The 18842-nt window shown below is 41.3% G+C and overlaps 1 protein-coding gene across 1 annotated transcript in view; it reads left to right on the top strand.

The window, feature by feature from the left end:
- The window catches only part of dock1 (dedicator of cytokinesis 1), a 179846-nt gene that overhangs the window by 145742 nt on the left and 15262 nt on the right, over positions 1-18842 (top strand). The window contains exons 38-46 of the mRNA XM_023406577.2: positions 1487-1606; positions 2887-2976; positions 3302-3406; positions 8565-8706; positions 9424-9505; positions 11527-11611; positions 13474-13560; positions 15245-15421; positions 16894-16977. Of these exons, the coding sequence (XP_023262345.1) occupies positions 1487-1606; positions 2887-2976; positions 3302-3406; positions 8565-8706; positions 9424-9505; positions 11527-11611; positions 13474-13560; positions 15245-15421; positions 16894-16977 (972 nt within the window). The remainder of the gene's footprint in view (positions 1-1486; positions 1607-2886; positions 2977-3301; positions 3407-8564; positions 8707-9423; positions 9506-11526; positions 11612-13473; positions 13561-15244; positions 15422-16893; positions 16978-18842) is intronic.

Below are 18842 nucleotides of genomic sequence, written 5' to 3'. Positions count from 1 at the left end.
CAGACTGTGACTGAATCACATTTTCCTCGCCGAGCAGTCACAGCGGCTTTTTGCAGGACTTGTTTTTGTCATTATTATTATTTTAAATCTGCTCATCTCGCAGCAGCTGCGGCATTTCCAATCACAGCACACCTTTAGAGAAGGACTCATAATTATATAGTGGAAATTGGTTAATTTTGTTCCACTAGAGTATGGATGAATCCTTTCTTCTCCCAATAAGCTCTGCTAGGTAAACTTTGTCCTCCTTTTGTGCTCACACACAGGCATGTGTAAACAAGCTTGAATGAGGATGGATGATGGATACATCATTCTGCATCCACCACCACTTGCAGAGTAAAACCGGCTCCTGTCGTAATAAGCAGTCATCCGGCAGAGTACCTGTCGCAGTATAATAACAGTTGATGAATTTACATCACTCTGTGTGTTGTCAGAGATGTATCAGCACTTTAGTTTTGTCGATGCAGGGTCACTGGCCATCCATGAATAAACAGAGATCCTTTTACCATCTAAATGCCGCAGTCCAGCTGTAAAGGAATCAATAGCCTAATCCAAAGCCTCCCGACATCCCTCTTCAATACACAGCAACAATGTGCACAGCAATTATTTCTTTTTTTTCTTCTTCTTCTTTTTTTTCCCATCTCCAGCGCAGGATATGCAAATTTCCTGGCTTTGCTTTTCAAATACGGCCCTCCAGACAAAACTTGTTCAGATTTTTTCTCAGAGATCTTAACTTCCTCAGGTTGCTCACAACACTACAGAATCCCAATTAAAGCCGGCTGGTAATGAATCGGTCCTGGCAGGATGCATAGGATTATGCTTCCTCGACACGCAGGCCAATCAGATTTGTCCATCTCCTTGTAAGCCAGGCTGCTGCAGCCTTTCACAAACCTCATTATTCTCCATGGTAGGGTATAAAGAAAAGGTATGATGGAGTGCACAGTCAGCACAAAAGGCTACCCCCGCATTCTTGTTATGTTTTTTTTTTCTTTTTTTTTTTCTTTTTTTTGCATCATTCTTCCTCGTCTGACACTGTACAAAATCAAGCAGAATATGTAATGAAAGATTACTCTGCTGCATGACTCAGTTGTATCTGATGTTTAGTGTTAATGCAAGTATAAGTGATGCTCTCTGCTCCCCTACCTCACCGCATTGGCTTCCAGTAGCCAAACAATTTCGGGTTGTAGGGAATCTCATGTCAAATACTATATAGCTAGCCAGCAGCAAGTGTTAGCTACAGAAAGCTGTGATTTGCATCGATGCTGTCTCTGAATCATTCAATATGTATTGACGCCTGTTTCATTGCCTAAGTCTCTAGTTCCCATCTTGCCCTGTCAGAGTGCAGGACAGCTTTAAAAAGAATTACACATCAGTCTCGCCCATTTGCATTGGCTATAACTCAGTGATTGATTTCTTGTCTCTTGTTTCCCCTTTTGCTCTGTATTGTATTGCACAGTGTTGACCCCAATGCTAACTTGTCCTCTTGTAGTGGTCGGACGAGCAATGTGCAGCTCACCTGACCCAGAGAGACGGCTACCAGGCCAGCACTCAAGGACAGCTCAAGGATCAGCTCTACCAGCAGATTATCAATTACTTTGACAAGGGCAAGGTAAGAGACACACACACACTCACACACACACACATACATGTAATAGTGGGCATAATCATGATAAACCCTGGACTCTGAGGATGCTATTTTTAGATACTGTCATCTCTGTTAAATACCGCTTCTGGCCTGAGAAGGCAGGTTTCGAAGAAGAGAAGCTGAATATAAATTTTATATTCCTTCTCCATAGAACAGGGATTGTAAATAATCCTCCTCTTTTAGCTGATGCTCTTATGGGCAAAGGCACATATCAGATGGCACAAGCATTAATGTGGCTCTTTTGTGTTGTCTTAAAACCTTTTTTCTTGTTCCTCTCTCTCCCACTGTCCTTCTATCTCTTTCTCCCTCATAACCACTGTAGAGCCATTTTTATATACCAACTCTGGGTTGTGATGTGAAGAGTAGGTTATTCTTATGTGCCTCAGATATGGTTGCTGTATTATTCTTCTACACTCTTCATGTTTTATTCCAGAGGAGGAAAATGTATTTTTTTTTCCAGCCTCTAAGCTGAGCTTGGAAAGGGTCTGTAGAACTGTAGCCAGAGCTTCTCAGAGATGATGTCCCAAGGCTTTGCATGTGTCATCAGTGTTGGGGTGCAGCCGCCACTCTTGGTTCACTAGCCAACTGTCACTCAGCAGGATATGGCGAGGGAAAGACAACAAATTGAAAGAGCATTGGATAAACTTGCAGTAACAAACACAGCGGAGCGATCAGGAATTGTTACAGTGGCTGCGAGAATACTTCAACACCCCAGAGAGAGCGGTATCAACTGAGGACACTTTCTAGGAGTGTCATCGGAGTCATCCAGAACACAGTCCCAGATGGTGCTGCCATCACTGCTCTCTCTGATGGCAGGCTGATCTGAGTAGCAGTCTGGATTCAGTCCACCTCCAGCCTGACCCAGATCAGCTAAGCCCAATCTAGTCTGTCAGGGAGCCTCTTAGAAGCCTTTCAACATGTTCGAGTGGCCCGCACATATCTGTGACACCACTCCACTTCGCTGGATGAGTCTCGAGGGGAAATGCATCACTACCACACTCTCCTCCCAAGAGTGTGGCATCTGCATTTTAGTGTTTTAGATCAAAGGAAAATAAGAATAATAATAATAAAAAATATTGATATAATAAGAAGAATTTAGATTTATTTATTTTGAAACTGACTTACACCATTGCCTAGGAGAGATCATTTGCTTTATTCAACTGGCAGAAAGGGAATGCTTTATCTCAGCTTGAATCTTGATAATTGATTCATTTGCTAACTGTCTCTGTTTATGTGCCCAATAGATGTGGGAGGAGGCAATCATTTTGGGAAAGGAGCTGGCTGAACAGTACGAGAATGAAATGTTTGACTTTGAGCAGCTCAGTGCCTCTTTGGTAAGTAATACATGTTTTGTTGAACTGCTCCTTCATGTCATAAACAGTCAATAAAATCACTACTCATTGATATCAATGAGTTATAATAAGTTACCTTGTTTTTAAGAGAGAAGAAGAAGACTGCAACATTTTTGTTTTATTCATTTACACTTTATTTAAGCAGCAAATCCTCAATGAGATTAAAAAAGTGGCCAAGAAAGGAGGCAACAAGATAAACCAGATGATGCAAAACAAGACAAAAATTTGTAAATAAAGATTCATTCAAAAGAAAAAAAATGTCAGTGTTTCCCATGCCACTAAAACTTACTATTTTACCCCCCAACAGAGGAAGCAGGCCCAGTTCTATGAGAACATAGTGAAGGTCATCCGGCCCAAACCGGACTACTTTGCCGTAGGCTATTACGGCATGGGCTTCCCCTCCTTCCTACGCGTGAGTACACACATCCACGTACATCTCCCACAACTCTCAGCACCCCACACTTTGGCTGAAAGCACCGTGTGGGTGACCCCACTCGTCAAAACAGAAAATCGATAGGTTTACGGGTGGTTTATTCTCGGCCCTCAGCCGTCTATGCATATGTGTTTCACACATCCCAGCTCCCACGGGTTTTGGTTGCTTTGGCAGGTCGGACCAGTTCAACTTCCCACCTGGTCCGGTTTTCACTTTACTCACTTACACAGAAAACAAACCGAAAACAAACTGTGAATCATTACTGTGAAACATTGTAGAGTAAATCCAGGATAATGTGCTGGACGGGTGCCCTTCAATGTGCGAAAAGTGGGTCTCTGTGAGTTAAAAAAAAAAATCTGTCTCTCCCTCCGAGCCGCCTCCTCCCTCATTCATGGTCTATTTCCTTAATATGTATCTGAAATCTGTCTGTTTTTAGCTTGCACTGTAGGTAAGTGTCTCTGTCTGCTGCTCAGTTGGTTACTCCTAAAGAAATCCCCCAGAATCCATCATTGCAGGACATGGCTATAAAATCTGTGGCACCCAAGAATGACAGCAAGAGCTAACCCAGCCTTGTTCGTCCAATCAAAAGGCAGATCACGCCGCAAACACAGGCTTTAATTCCATTACCTGAACTTCAGCTGAACACCCTTTTCTCCACGCCGTGAGCGTGGTCTGCATCACAAGGTGTCCCATCACCACCTGCACAACAAAAAAGCAGGCACCCACTACAAAGTGAAAGGAAGTGATATGGTCACATTGTAAATTGCTTTTGGTGGCTGCTGAATCAAGGGTTATATTCCCAAAACATTCAGGTCTACGCTTGTTTGTTGAGTTGGAGCTTTACTTCAAACGGTGAACAATCATCTCAAAGTGTATTTAAAACCCCTACCAAGTATACTTGGCTGCCAAACCTGAAACGATCTGTGTTTCCCCTCCAAATGTCCTGTTCTGGCCTCGCGCCAATCTGATCTCAGCTTATCACAAATTAAGTACGTGTCCAACATGCGTTTGATATCTCCTCACCGGCCTAATTCAGAGTCTGAGCTGCTACTGTGTGCATATCAGACCTCTTTTGCTCTGTCTGTGAAGGCTGTCCCATTCTGTCCACATATCAGATTATATTTAAACATTTCACTGATGTAGGAATTTCTGTGTGATGCCGTGCCGCAGAGAGTTTAAAGTTAGCTCTGAGCATTCTGACGAAGGACGATTTGTTTGCTTTTCATTTATTCCCTGTTACAGCTGTTTTTAGGCAGTCGTCTGGCACGCTGCTGAAGGTGCCGTTTTCCTCTCTCGGAGAAATTCAAGCCATTTTTATCACACCAGCAACACACTAAATGCCCCACAAAGGTCCGCACGGAATGAGATAATGTGAATGTCCAGTTTCAAGTACAGTGATCCCCTGATCATATCCTTTTCATTCTATTATGAGGAACAGCCATTTCACAAGGGTCTTTTGCTACTTTCCGATCTCAACGTGCCCCTCCTAACCTCTTTCATCTGGCAGGGCAGAAACTCCATTACAGACAGGGCGTGCTGCACCGGCCTAATCTAACTGGCTATTTAAACAGCCTTAGAGGACAGCTGTGAGTTCTCTTTTTTTCTCTCTTTTTATTCTTTCTGCGGCAGCTTGACCTTACCTGAAATAGCCAGAGCAGGTGTATGCAAGTTTGTCTTTTTCCAGGAGGATCTGCACTTGATTTACCCCTTGATTGATTTTGCCTTTTTGGTTTTTCTTATGCCACATTAGATACAAGGTAGTTTAGTCATTTCCCGGCTGTATTTATAATCTCATTAAGTTTTGATGAATGAATACATCAAAAGAGATACAGAGCGAGTCAGTTGTCGTGCATCGCGGCTCTCACAGTGTCCTGTTAAAAGTGGAGATGTTCCAATACCACTGCGTTAAAAATGTTTTACCTACTACTACTAACCCTGTATGGATGTGATATGATTGCCATCATTGTTATATGCTAATGATAGCTCAGAAGTGGCTGAGGTTAAACCCTTTGTAAAACATGAACAAATACATGAATCTCATTGAGTCTTTCCTTTATTATCTAATTTGAAAAAAACTAATAAATGTAGGAATAAATAACACTTCCTATGCTATTTGTCCGAACACTAGCACCACCCCTCCAAATTAAAGCCTTAGTACACATTGCCTTCTTACTGGTGCGACTTTCCCGTGTAACATATTGCCAAATTTCTGATGTTTTGTTAACAGCTAATATTACACTATTTACCAGAGATCAATCCTTCTTCGCTGCTCTAAAACAGTAGTGGCCGGTGGCTGCACAGCACAATTTCCTGTGTAGGCTAGAGCTGCAAAAAATAATTTATTTCCTGGAAAACTTCTGATTTATCTGGGTGTGAAACTATAAAGTTTATTAATAAACTACGTAGTACGGGATCAGTGCATAGACTCACCAATATCTGATACCGTATTTGTGTAGGAGTAGGTAGATCAGGGCATTTCCGATACTATCCAATGTAGTGTTGGTATTGGATCAAAAACGGCTCTGGATTTGTACACCCTCTTGATATGTTTCATAACTATGTAGAAATATTTCTGTGAGCACATAGGAAATGTTCATGTATGAGTCACTAATTAAGATAAATATAGTGTGGTGGGTATTTGCTTACAACCCCATTGTGCTGTTTGTGTTGCAGCATGGCAGTGTCCTCAGGGGAAAGTATGTTATGTGAGAAAATCAATACTCTTGATAAAGGTATTTTGTTTCCACCCCCTTGAGAATTGATTTTATGTGAGAGTGCTTAATTCCGCTGCTTATGATTTATTAGTTGTTAATGTGGTTAGACACTAGGGTACTTGCTAATTGTAAAATGCTCTACATCATGTCATTTGTTTAGCTCCGCAGTCGCAACTAACTCCAGTTCTTTCTTGTGTAGTTGAGTGTGTTTTTGCTTCGCTTCCATCGGTGGTGACTTTTTAGAGACTGTTAAGTTCTTCTGTTACGAACAAAACCATCATTATGAAGACATGCGCAGAATATTTATCTGAAGTCATGATTTCAACCTTCAAAGTCACAATATCTTGTCAACAAGCTTTGAAGCATGACTGAATGCTTCTGTATTTGTCGACTCTATAAAGAATCCTGAGTTGCTTTCAGCTTTCTGACAAATGAAAGGTATTTTCAGTATTTCAAAGACGGGCCGCTACAATTGTTCGCCTCACTTTGCATCCAGTTGGCATGTTTCTCCTCCTCTCCCTCTCTCTTCCTTTCAGTCCTAAACTTTATTTAATCGCCGTATTGAGTTTCCTGTGAGCGCTCAGCTTAAAGAGCAGCTGAGGCTCGTGTGAAAGTTGGTCTGAAATATGTATCTTAACGCGCAACATTTGGAGACGCTCGGATATGAGCTGCCATGTTCTATCATTCCAAACGGTCCTCAGACGGACCCCTGAGCACACTGAGCACACTGAAGGAACGTTCCCGGCTCATGCATTTTTAGGACCACTCTATGCACTGTTCTCATCTAATTTATTTTTGTTTTGGAATAAAACAAGATGACCTTTCCATCAGACTGTGTGTCAGTTAAGCGTTATCTGATTCTGCAGTAGATTGAAAGGGAGAATCCATAGATTTTACAGACTTTTTCTTGTTAACAGTCTCTGCCAAGAGGCTGAAACACGGATATTGCATTAGTTTTACCGTAGTTGTTCACCCCATACATTACATTAGCCATATTAAAATACCCATACATCCTCTAGTATTGCTGCCAGCATGTCCAAGGAGCTTAAATCTTGACCATGTGTGTTACATTTGAACTCAACAATGTCGCACCTCGATGAACCTTCGTCTCTTGACTGTATTAAATTGCCTTTTTACCCTCTGAAAAAGAACAGACCATTTTTGCATGAATTATTATCTAAATTACTTTTTTTTTGTTTGTTTGTTTTGTCTTTTTGCTAATGTATGTTTGAGGCTAACAAAAGTATACATGACCAGAACGTTCAACAACATAATGTAAATCTGCAGCCTTCTTATGAATAAGCACAGAGTAGTGCAGTGATGGGAAAAAAGATTAGATCTCTCACAGTTGCTCACCAGCTGAAAATTGCAGCGACGTATTGTCAGGCAGATTGAGGGGAATCTCCTGCAGTTGAAAGGGATGGCTCTGGAAACCAACGTGCTTTTAGTCAACTTATCTGTCAAAGCAAATTTAAAAAAAAAAAAAAAAGAAAAATGGCCCTGGGCATATTCCATGGCTGCAGTTCCTTTAATTAATTGGGGAATTGAGATGTGTGGTGTGCATGAGTACAGAGCTTGCTGTGTGAGAGCTATTGTGCAGTGATGGTCTGTGAAAGAAAGAAGGAAATGTAAAAAAAAAAAAAAAAAAAAGGCTAGGCTATTCTCCCTAGATAAGATCCTGACTTTCAAGCTGTGTAATATCCCTGTTAAGCTAATGAATGAAGCTAATAATTCATTGTAAGCCCTCTATGAGACGTACAACATGATCGTCTCCAGAAGGAGATCAAGCCGCTGAGATGTGAAGAGGGAGTGAATAGGGCCGCCGTCCTCATCCTCAACTGCCATGATCTCACCACGCTGATTTGAAATTGGCAAGACATCTGAACCATTGCAGCAGTTTCATTAGTAGCTGTAAGCAGCCGTTTGTGAAAGAGCCTCCAGCAAAAGTGGTAGTAGCCATTTGCAGTTTGTCAGTTCGCTAAGGCAGAAGCCCTCTCCCCGGGCGAGCTCACTATGAACTCAGCTGGGACTGACTAATCACTGAATCTGTGCCAAGAACTCTCTGTCAACCTCATATCCAAGTATTTAATATGAATATTATGATAATGTATTTTAACCCAGCCACAGTAGCAGGCCAGGTCGCTCTCATCCATGTAACTTTCTTTTAATATTACAATTTTGTCATTGTCCCGTGTCTGTCCTTACTACCACCATTGAATGAATTTTGGCTACTGGATCTAATCTTCTGGTGAAATGGGCTATGAAATGACACTGTATGCTGTCACTACCGCCATATTCATAAAAGAGGGACAATGTCCCTTATGTCCACATAATGCGTGTTAATTAGCACCAGCTTGCGTGATTGTGTTCCTGCCTCTATGTACATACCCGGGGACTCACTGTGTTTCTTTATTGTCCTTCAGAACAAAATGTTCATCTACCGTGGGAAGGAGTACGAGCGCAGGGAGGATTTCGAGGCACGTCTCCTCACACAGTTTCCGAACGCGGAGAAGATGAAGACGACCACGCCACCCAGCGAGGACACCAAGTGTTCCTCTGGACAGTGTATCCTCAACACAATTTACTAATTCAGTTTTTGTTTTGCTTTTTCATTTTTGCTCAGACTCAGGTCACTGCCAGTGCATAAGATGAACATAAATATGTTTTTAATACTCCACGTAGATTTGTACTTATGGGGAAACTATAGGGCTGGGACACATAGTTTAAATCAGTGTGGAGCAGGAGGTCGGTGGTTCGATTCCCTGCTCCTCCAGTCTGCATTTTGATGTGTCCTTGGACTGATCTCCAAATTGCCTCTGATGTATCATCAGAGTGTGAATGTGCATGTATGGTAGAAAAGCATTATATGTGTAAGGGAAAAGCTGTATGAACGTGTGTGTGAATAGATGAATGTAGCTTCCATTGTAAAGGGCTTTGAGTGGTTGATAGGACTAGAAAAGTGCTATATAAGTGTCCATTTACTATATTACTTTAATATTAGTATATTTTTTAATGCATATATTTTTTCACATTGCAGTCACTGTATGCAACATTGCATATAAACTCATGAACTGTATGTCAAATGCAATGAACCGCCTTTCAAATTTTACATAGTACATCAGACAATGGCTTTACTGAAATGATAGCAATAAGATCATATTTTACAGTTTGATGTCATTGAACATTGATCAACAGTAACGCTGAATTATAATCAGGTGTGAAGTAATTGTGTTTCATTAGAGTGCAACAGTTTCATTTATGTCCTTGATGTTTCTACTGAAGACATCCAGTGTTTCACGGTGAAGCCCATTCTCGACTTGCCTGCCAAGTTCCAAAACAAACCTGTCTCTGAACAAATAGTGAGGTAAGCAGGATATCCCCCGTGCCACACACACACACACACATACACATTCATTGCTTTAAAATTACAGAGTCTGTTACTCAAAGTCACACAGCATGAATTTCAATCCTACAAAGCCCAATTTACTTTCCCAAGTCAAACTCACAAACAATTTAGAGAGCTTGTGATGACATGCAAAAGCGCGTTTGTATTTATTTATTTGTTTTTTTTTTTTGGAGTGTGGTGTGTGGAGGACCACTGTGGTGAAGGTGATTAAATCTTGATGTAAATGTGTGTCTGTGTAGAACAAACAGCGTCTGACCTTCTTGTCGTTCTTGTGCACTATTAACTTGCAACAGCCATCTGCTATTAGTCACTGTGCCAAGTACAACATCGTTTCTCTGACATCATTAATACCTTTGTGTCGTGCACCGGGGCCACAGCAAACAGTGGGGCCCCCCCCTACGCTCCCACTTGTTTGCCCAATCTGTACGCCGGCCATGCACCGCATCACTCAGCTGTGCAAATTCACTTTGATATGCCACCCAACGCATCAATGGACATAATTAAAAGAAGACATTTACTTGGAAAAACCTTTAGGCAAATATACCTGGGCACCGATGTTATCACAAGCCTGCAGCATTGGTCACGTCCCCCTGCATTGATCCCTTCAGCAGCCTGTTGGCTTGTTTGCTAACTGTGTCTGATTGGAATATGTAACTCCGTTAATATCCCAGATTAGACAGCCATGTTTAGAGAGTAATAGAGGACTGTTCCACATCGGCTGTCCGTCCGTCTGTCTTTCTCTGCCAACTCTCTTTCTCCAGCTCTCACCGCGCCTTTCCCGGTTGTCTCTCTCTGTCCCTATCTCTCTATTTTCTCTCATTTATTCTCTCATTCACTGCAAAAAAATCAGCGGTGCATAGCAATGAGACTGAGCTGTTTGAGCCAAAGGGGTCACAGCAGCAGGCAGAGCACACCCCCTTCTGACCTTGCTTTGTCCAGACCGTGCCACTGCATCATCCCTAGCCTGCCAGCTAATGACATGTAAAAGGTTTAATTGGGGGAGTACAGCTGATTTAAAGCTGCTTTATTAAACTGTTCATCAGATCAGAGGCGCAGAGACTCAGCTTTTTTTTTTTTTTTTTTTGGTTAATGCCACGCTCTCTCAGCTGATTTGGGAATGGGTCTCATCATGTTCATTAAATAATGCGTTGCCCTTTGTGACCGATCTCAGAAGGGAACATCTGGTTGTCAGTATAATGTAGTAAGTGGCTCAAGTGCCAGTAAGACTAAATTATCTGTGTAGTTTGAATGTCAGGAAAGCTTTGTGTGGTCTGTTCATTCACAAAACGGTAGTAGAAAGAGTTGAGAAGTTGTTGCAGCCCATCTGCACACACTTATTGCTGCTACTAAAAAACATAAAAGTGCAGTGGTTTTGGAATGGCACAGATTCATTTCATATTTTATTCATAATGGTGTGCTAATGAAGTCGGACCGTGCTCTTTGAACCACATAGTTTGGTTTTAGGAACTGGAAAGGCAATATGCTGGATAGGGATAATAGATCTGTACTCGTCTCCCCAGGAAAGTGTGAATGTGTATTCCTAGTGGTAAAAGAGACTGTTAGAAAGATGGAAAAGGAGCAAGTAATCTGCTCCCACAGCCACTGTGTTCCACCATCTTTTTCCTAGTGTGAAAAGTCTATTAACCTTATTTGGCAAAGTTCATCCCTGCTGGTCATGTGCCTCTGTCACGTACGCTGCAGCTTCTCTACATGTCCGACATGTCGGGCGAACTTCTGCAGCTGTCACTGATGTGTGGGAGCTGAAAATTCATTTATTTTCCCCGTAGATGAGACCATGTCTAAGACGTCTTGTCAGCACCAACATGCTAAATGCCACAGTTCCTGGCAGAGCCAGCCTGGAAGGGGGGTGGGACTGTCCTGTGTTTGACCTGGAGCAAAGCAATCAACCTTTTGAATCAAGCTGTAGATTTCCCATAACAGTTTTAATTTACTCAGATGCTGATTTTCTCCCTCCACAGCTTCTACACAGTAAATGAAGTCCATAAATTCCAGTATTCCAGGCCAGTGAGGAAGGGAGAGAAGGACCCCGACAATGAGTTTGCGGTAATTACTGTTTTGGTTTTTTTTTACTTCTTCGCTGCCATGAGTTAGCTTCTTTATTTTATTTGTATATGTTTTAATGTATAACTGGCTAACATTAGACATCCTTAACATAATTTTCTTACCTTTCTAAATGAAAAATTGATTAAGCCAGTTTGAATTTATAGGCTCCTTGTTGAACCATAATATAGAACATTTTAGTATCTACAGTGCATGTATGTACAGTATGCACTTTCAGAGAGCAACAGTAAGTACCCACATCAGATCCCACATTTTTGTAATGAAAATTGGTATCTAGAGTAGGTCAACATATATTACATAATGTGTTTTTTTTTTCTCTCTCACTAAATTTTTTTTGTTGTCACTCACACTCCACTAACAGGGCAAGCCCCAAAAAAGTGTCCTGAAAAGGGCTTTTTCATTTTTATCTGTCTTGATCTCGTCTCTGTTTGTTTGTCTCGGTATCTCTACGCCCTTCGTGTAGTTTATTACAGGACGCAGCTGGATTATTGTTTGAGGTCTATGCTTCACATATTCTTTTAGTTGTCTCCAGAAGAGTGAATCAATAGTGTATCAGAGCTCTCATTTACATAGGCAGAGGATCACATCAAGGAAGAGGGATACAGAGGATTTTATTTTATTTTTATTTTTGAACACAGGAAAAGTGTTTTCCGACAAGGAGATCCAGACTATATAAAAATGGCTGGCAGTGGTCCAAATCCAGTTGCCTAGTGCAACTGTCAAGCTCTGATTTTTAGTACATCTAATGAATTATGTTTTTGTGCACACTCAGTATCCAGGTTGCAAATGAAATCCTTTCACATTTCCCTCTGTATGTTTGCTGTGGCATCACAGAGCAGGATTATGTATTTAACTCTTGACTTGATGTTGTCAGTCGTGACAGAGAGGTGATGTATATCTATAGTCAATCCTATTAAACATGTTAACACACACATATCTTTGTGATTTGCCATGTCTCCAAGGTGAGCAGTAAAGCTGGTTCTATTAACTTTAATTGTTCATAGTGGGAGATTGTTTTTTCTTTTCTTCTGACACACTGATAAAAAAAAGGTTTAAATACTGAAAGCGTCTTGCCAGGGAAATCGTCATCTCCTGTGGTGTATTTTTTTTTTTTCTCTTGAAGATTTATTCCTTATTTCAGCTCCACGATTATTAGAGTATTAGAGGAGATTCCATCTTGTTTGGGTTGTCTGTGAGCGGGCCTTAATGAGCTGCCGTCCAGACAGGGAAATAGTGGACACCTCCTTCCCACCAGCCCACCTTCAATCCTTCATTAAGCCTTCAATGAACAACCATTACATCATCTTAATCTCATTCATTCAGCGTCAGTCTTGCAGCTTGTTTCAACATGGTTTGGCACTAAAAACGGCTGCTGATTGATCTGCACCCCGTCACGCTTAGTTGATTTCTTTTTCTTCTTTTTTTAAATTGTTTTTGGTAGTTTTTATTTTTTTACATTATTTTACAGACAAGCACACAATATAGTGCCTGACAAAGGACCATATACCCTTGAAAAAACACAAATTAAATAAAAAATAAAATAATAATAATTAAAATAAATAAATAGAAACACACATTTCTGAAAGGGAGGCAGCTCTCAGTGTGCACTAAAGAGGAATATAACAATGACATTTTCAGTGACAGCCCATTATAATGACACAGTTTACAACAATCCATCTCACCATCTAGCCATTGTGTAACACGAGTTCACCTTTGTGTAAAAGCTGTGTTGTACATGCTCCTAATAAAAATAACAATGATCAAGGGACACATCAACTTTTAAAATGTTGCATTGAGTTGATTTCTTAGGTTACAGTTTTTGACTTTGTGCATTCTGTCTACAGAACATGTGGATCGAGAGGACAACGTACACAACGGCATACAAACTTCCTGGCATCCTGCGCTGGTTTGAAGTGAAGTCGGTCTCCACGGTGAGTACGAGCAGGGGCATGTGTGCCAGGCCGGCCCGCTAATCAGATGAGAATCTGCAGCCTTGCTCTGAGGCAATCGATATCATTTCTCCGCTTAAGCGGTATAGACAGCTGCGCGGACGCGGGTGTGCCGCTCCCCGGACTAACGACAGGGCACGTTCGCTCTCTGCCAGAGGGCCCGCATTGATTCACCAAGCACTCCTTAAAGCCTGTTTCCACCGAAAATAGCTACACAGCACAAATACAACTAGAGCAGAGTTCAGCACTCACTCTGTTGATTTTCCTGTAATAGAATTACCTGCATTGCTCAATTTTAAACCCTATTGATAAGAGGATGGCCTGTCTTGGTCTGCACTTGGAAGGGGCACATTTCCTCTGCATCCCAATGAAACTGCATTCATTTTTATTATCTTAGTTGTTTTGACTAATTAAAGTGCTGGTCCCCGTTTTGGCCCAGAGGTTGTTTTTTGGAAGGGAGACTGTGGAGAAATGAGAACAGCGATATATGCTGGAGCGCAAGAGCAGGTTACAATATCACTCTCTCTCAACCTGTTAATGTGTCATTTGTTTTCCCCAAAACAAATGCACTACTTAGCATAATTATGCTAGCGAAGTATTCCACAATCAGTTACTCTTTATTTGTCGGGTTTATTAGTCACTTTTATGTCTGTGCTGTTGAAAAGCCTCAGAAAGGGGAACACCTCCTCCTCTTCCCAGAGCCAGGGTGTTCACTTCTGTCGGCTCCCCCTGCGTTCATGGCATCACATGACGCCCACGCACCCGTGCAGTTCCAGCCTTTATGCCCCCACAGTGGTCCCTCTGGTCGCTACATCCACAATCATTTCACTAAAAAAGACTTGATCCCTCCTCTAACTCCTGATTCCATGCAGTTAAGTGTTATTCTACATCGCCACACTAATTCATGGCAGAACCCTTCAGGCTGGGTTGGAACATACTGTCAGGAGCAGCTTGCCCTCCAGATGAGCCAGGGAGAGGCCAGGTCCCCGAGGTCAGACTCTCTATTTAAAGCTTAATGACTGGGCTGAGATTCACCAAGCTAAAGCCTTCCATCTGACAATGCTTTTTATCACGCTGGCCTGAGACATACCGGCACAGATTGGAGATTTGTCTCCCTGGCACAGAATCTTATCTTTTTTGGCTGGGGTCTGTATCTGACATTTACTCAACAATCCACTCATGTTCCTTGTAGATTCTTAGTAAGCAAGCTGCAACAAGGTGATTGTTTTGTTTTGGTGGGGTTTTTTTCATCCGAAGTAATGAGATTGCCCCCATGTGGAGTTGCACGGACTGAGTAGGAGTTTGCTCGCACACAGTAGTGGAAGTAATGACAGCATTTCCAAGTATTTTATTCATCTTTTCTCAGCATTGCCAATCATATTTTGTTGACTTGGGAATTGAAATTCCCCTACACCAACACACTATCCATCTTCATTTGACAGTTGCAGGTTCGTATATGGGCGCAGTGAAGAATGATTCATTGCTTCTCTATCCTACATGATTTATGTGTTTAGTTAAGGGTTCCTATGCCCATCTTCTAATAACCTGGTGAAGACAGAACGTTTCCACTTTGTCGTTGGGATCACAGAGACATTCGTGATGTATGTGTGAAATACACTAAGTGCTGAGGATATTTGGTGACACCTTCTCTTACTCTGCTGCACAGGAGGAGATCAGTCCACTGGAGAACGCCATAGAGACAATGCACCTGACCAATGAGAAGATCAGCAGCATGGTGCAGAGGCATCTCACAGACCCCAACCTTCCCATCAACCCTCTCTCCATGCTGCTGAACGGGATTGTGGACCCAGCTGTCATGGGAGGTTTTACCAACTATGAGAAGGTGGGCAAAATGAAAAAAGTCTGAAAGTCTGTTTTATTGTATCTCTATATTGTCTTAACCTGTATTCCTTTATGTTAACAATTTCATTTTACTTTAACAGGAGCGTTAAAGTCATAGTTTGACACTTTTGCTGAAAGTTAGATGAAAAGATTGATACCATTCTAATGTTTGTACCATAAAACTGAAGCTAGAGCCAGCAGGCAATTAGCTTAGCATAAATACTGCCGGGAGAACAGCCAGCCTGGCTCTGTCTAAAATGTAAAAAAAAATCAGCCCATTAGCCCCTTTAAGGCATATGACTGCACCCATCCAGTCTGGTCGGGTGCTGGAGCCAGGCTAGCTCTTTCCTATTGTTCTCAGTCTTTATGCTAAGCTAACTCTAAGCCTGTCCTGTTTCATATTACACATACAGATATGAGAGAGGTATCGATCTACTTATATTATTTTACCTGAACAAGTTTAAGCCTTTTAACACATTTTATTTTCTTAAAAGTGAAACATGAAAATTATTTGTGGCATATAATTTTAAACTAAGGTAATTCAAGCATGAAAGCTAACTCTTGACCTTGGAAACAGTAGTTATATCTAACTAGGTGAATGAGCTGAGCGTACCTTGAGTTAAGATGATTTAGTCAAACTAATACGGTAATTATACACTTCATCAATTTCTAATAAATCAAACTATATTTGAAACTAATTCAGAGGGACCATATTTTTCCTCGGCTTGATTTCATGCTTTGAAAACAAATCATGATCTCATGCATATTTCAGATCCTAGCCGCTCTCCTGCCATCAGCCTTAATATTTTCATCACTACACACTACTCAACTCCCATATTGTTTGCCTCTCAACATCATAGGTCATCATAAATCTCTTTTTTTTTATTGACCTGTGCTTTTTTTTTTCTTTTCTATTTTTTTCATGGGAAAAGCTCAACTCAGACTTCACCGAGTCCCGTTTTTCATCATATTTCTAGGGCTCTCACTGGTTTATTGGCTGCACACTCCATTCACCTTAACACCATAGCAACTCATGTAGAAGGGGTAACTCTTTTTATCTTGTGTTTGATGATAAAAAAAAAAAAGAAGAAGTGCCTGTTAGTTTTCTAGCGTATATCAAGACCTGGAATAGATTCATTTTGGTCTTGTGAAACGGTGTCGTATCAGTCAGAGGAAGTGCGACGTGAATTCTTTGCTCTGGGGTCAGTCCTTCATCTCAGTGAAATAATGCAGGTGGTAAAGGAGAGACGGATATCTTGACTGAATTTTTCTCATTTTAACTGCCTCTCTCAATGCTTTCCCTATTGACTCATCAGTTTTTTCTTCCTCATTTCTCTTTTCTTTTTTTTTTTCATAACACAAACTCTTTCACCTCTCTGATTGTTCCTCAAGTCTTTCCCTGCACTTCCTCCTCTTCTTCCTCCCTTCCTGCAAAACACACTTAATCCATTATCTCTTCTCCCTCCTCTCCAGGCCTTCTTCAATGACAAGTACATGCAGGAACACCAAGAGGACCTTGAAAAGATAGAGAAACTGAAGGACCTTATCGCCTGGCAGGTGAGACTGCAGCGCAGAATGGTCACGTACATGTATGTGAAGTGCATATAATCACGCTAAAGCATCACACTGTGCTTTGTAAAGCATCTGTCTGTCTCGCCAAAGATGTCGGGGTTCAAGGCAAAGTGTCATGACCAGCTCGCCGCAAAATTACACGCTTGTTTACTTTAAAAGAGGTCATATTCATTCGTATTTTCCATGGCACATGTAAGGAAAGGCACGGCCTCCAGGCAGTCAGAATATTGAGCGTGAATTGGATGCGTGAGAGGCATGAAAATGTGAATTCACGCCACTTGGCCTTTCAGTATAATTGAGCTTAATTTGTGTGAATTTGCTTTGGGCTATTCATGTAACCTTTCAGGTGCTGAAACTATAGTGGCCTTCTCTGTAAGTTACCATGGGTTGAATTATAAGAGATGAGGAGTTTATTAATGGAAACAGCACCAGAAATTTGGGAGCCATGATCCACCCGCTAAGGGCCCTATAGACACCAGGCAGTGTGCTTCATATGTAGAGAGTTTCAGTGCTGAAGGATAGACTTCTTTATATTATGGCATTTATGTCTGAAATGCTGTTGCCTTACTAAAGCACTGTTACTGTTAAAAAAAAAAAAAAAAAGTCACTCTGAAAGGTTACAGCTAGAATATGATATCGTTTGAAGAACTTGTGAGTGCACTGGCAAGAATGTCCAGTGACAGTAACTGAAGTGAGCAGGGGAAAAGTGTGTTAAAGAGTTCAGGGGGAATAATAGGGGAGGGGGGAGGGAGGGAGAGTGCTGAAGCAAACATTCTGAAGTTAGGGAGGATGCTCCGCTGCGTGAGGAGACAGCAAGAGATCAGCACTGGCGGTTTTGCGAGCTTTGCACCCTCACTGAGCCTGAAGGAAGTGCACACGCAGCAGATGAGAAATGTACATACTCACATATTGTTGAAAAACATCACAACACGTCCTGTGTAACAGCATACCATGATGACACTCAACAGATCTTTAGCTCATTTGAAGCTCATCCTCGATTAAAAAAAACTCATGGCTAGTTTTCGCTTCGCTCCCTTTAGGATTTTCAGATTTTGTTTTGTTTCGCTTCTTTTATTCCTCTCTCTAAACTCTAGCTGTGAACTAAGGGTCACTTTAATACTCGGGATGTCATGGTTTTCCTGCCTCATGGTGTTCGCCCTGGAATTGAGCTCATATACAAGCAGTTTTTCTGTCTGCTGCCTATTGCAAGTCGTGAGGTAAAAAGGAAAGTTAATTGAATTTTCAATAGTTGTTCCTTTCTCTGTTGTTGAAAAATAGGTCAACTTTGTGCTCTGTATCTCTGCTGGAACTCCTCCGGATCTGATTCTCGGCTCTTTTGTGTTTGTGAAAGCTTTTGTCTTTATATGATTCACAACAGAAATACCAGCCTAATATTGCCTCCCTGCTTTTGACGCTGAAGTCTCGATATCATTTGTGGTGCTGCTCATGTAGTTGTTTTGCCTCAGAAGTAAGGCACTTTTTAACATATAATTACTTTTTCCATACTGGTTGTTACTTACTCCATATTCATTTTTTAAGATGTTCAAATTGTGTGAACATGGGAAAAGATAGGAAATCACTGACTGATATAGTTGGCAAAGCAGGTGAGAGGAAACTAAAAATAAACGTGTCGGTGCTTCATCACTCCTGGAAAGAAGTGAATACCACAAACCAGATTTTACCTTTAAGACATAAGTTATTTTTCTAACCATCGCGAAGGGGGAAATCACTGAATAATAATGTAAAAGCACAAAAAAATCTTGTTTCAAATCATTTGTGTTGGTTCCAAAGTGATGCTCAGATGTGAAAGAGACAATTTTTCATTTTTGCATCAATGTGAGATTTCAACC

This window comes from Seriola lalandi, unplaced genomic scaffold, assembly GCF_002814215.2.
Source record: "Seriola lalandi dorsalis isolate HSWRI2012SDOR001 ecotype SW California unplaced genomic scaffold, Sedor1 jcf7180002054311, whole genome shotgun sequence".
Lineage (NCBI taxonomy): Eukaryota > Metazoa > Chordata > Actinopteri > Carangiformes > Carangidae > Seriola > Seriola lalandi.
This window is presented reverse-complemented; position numbering and strand designations above follow the sequence as displayed.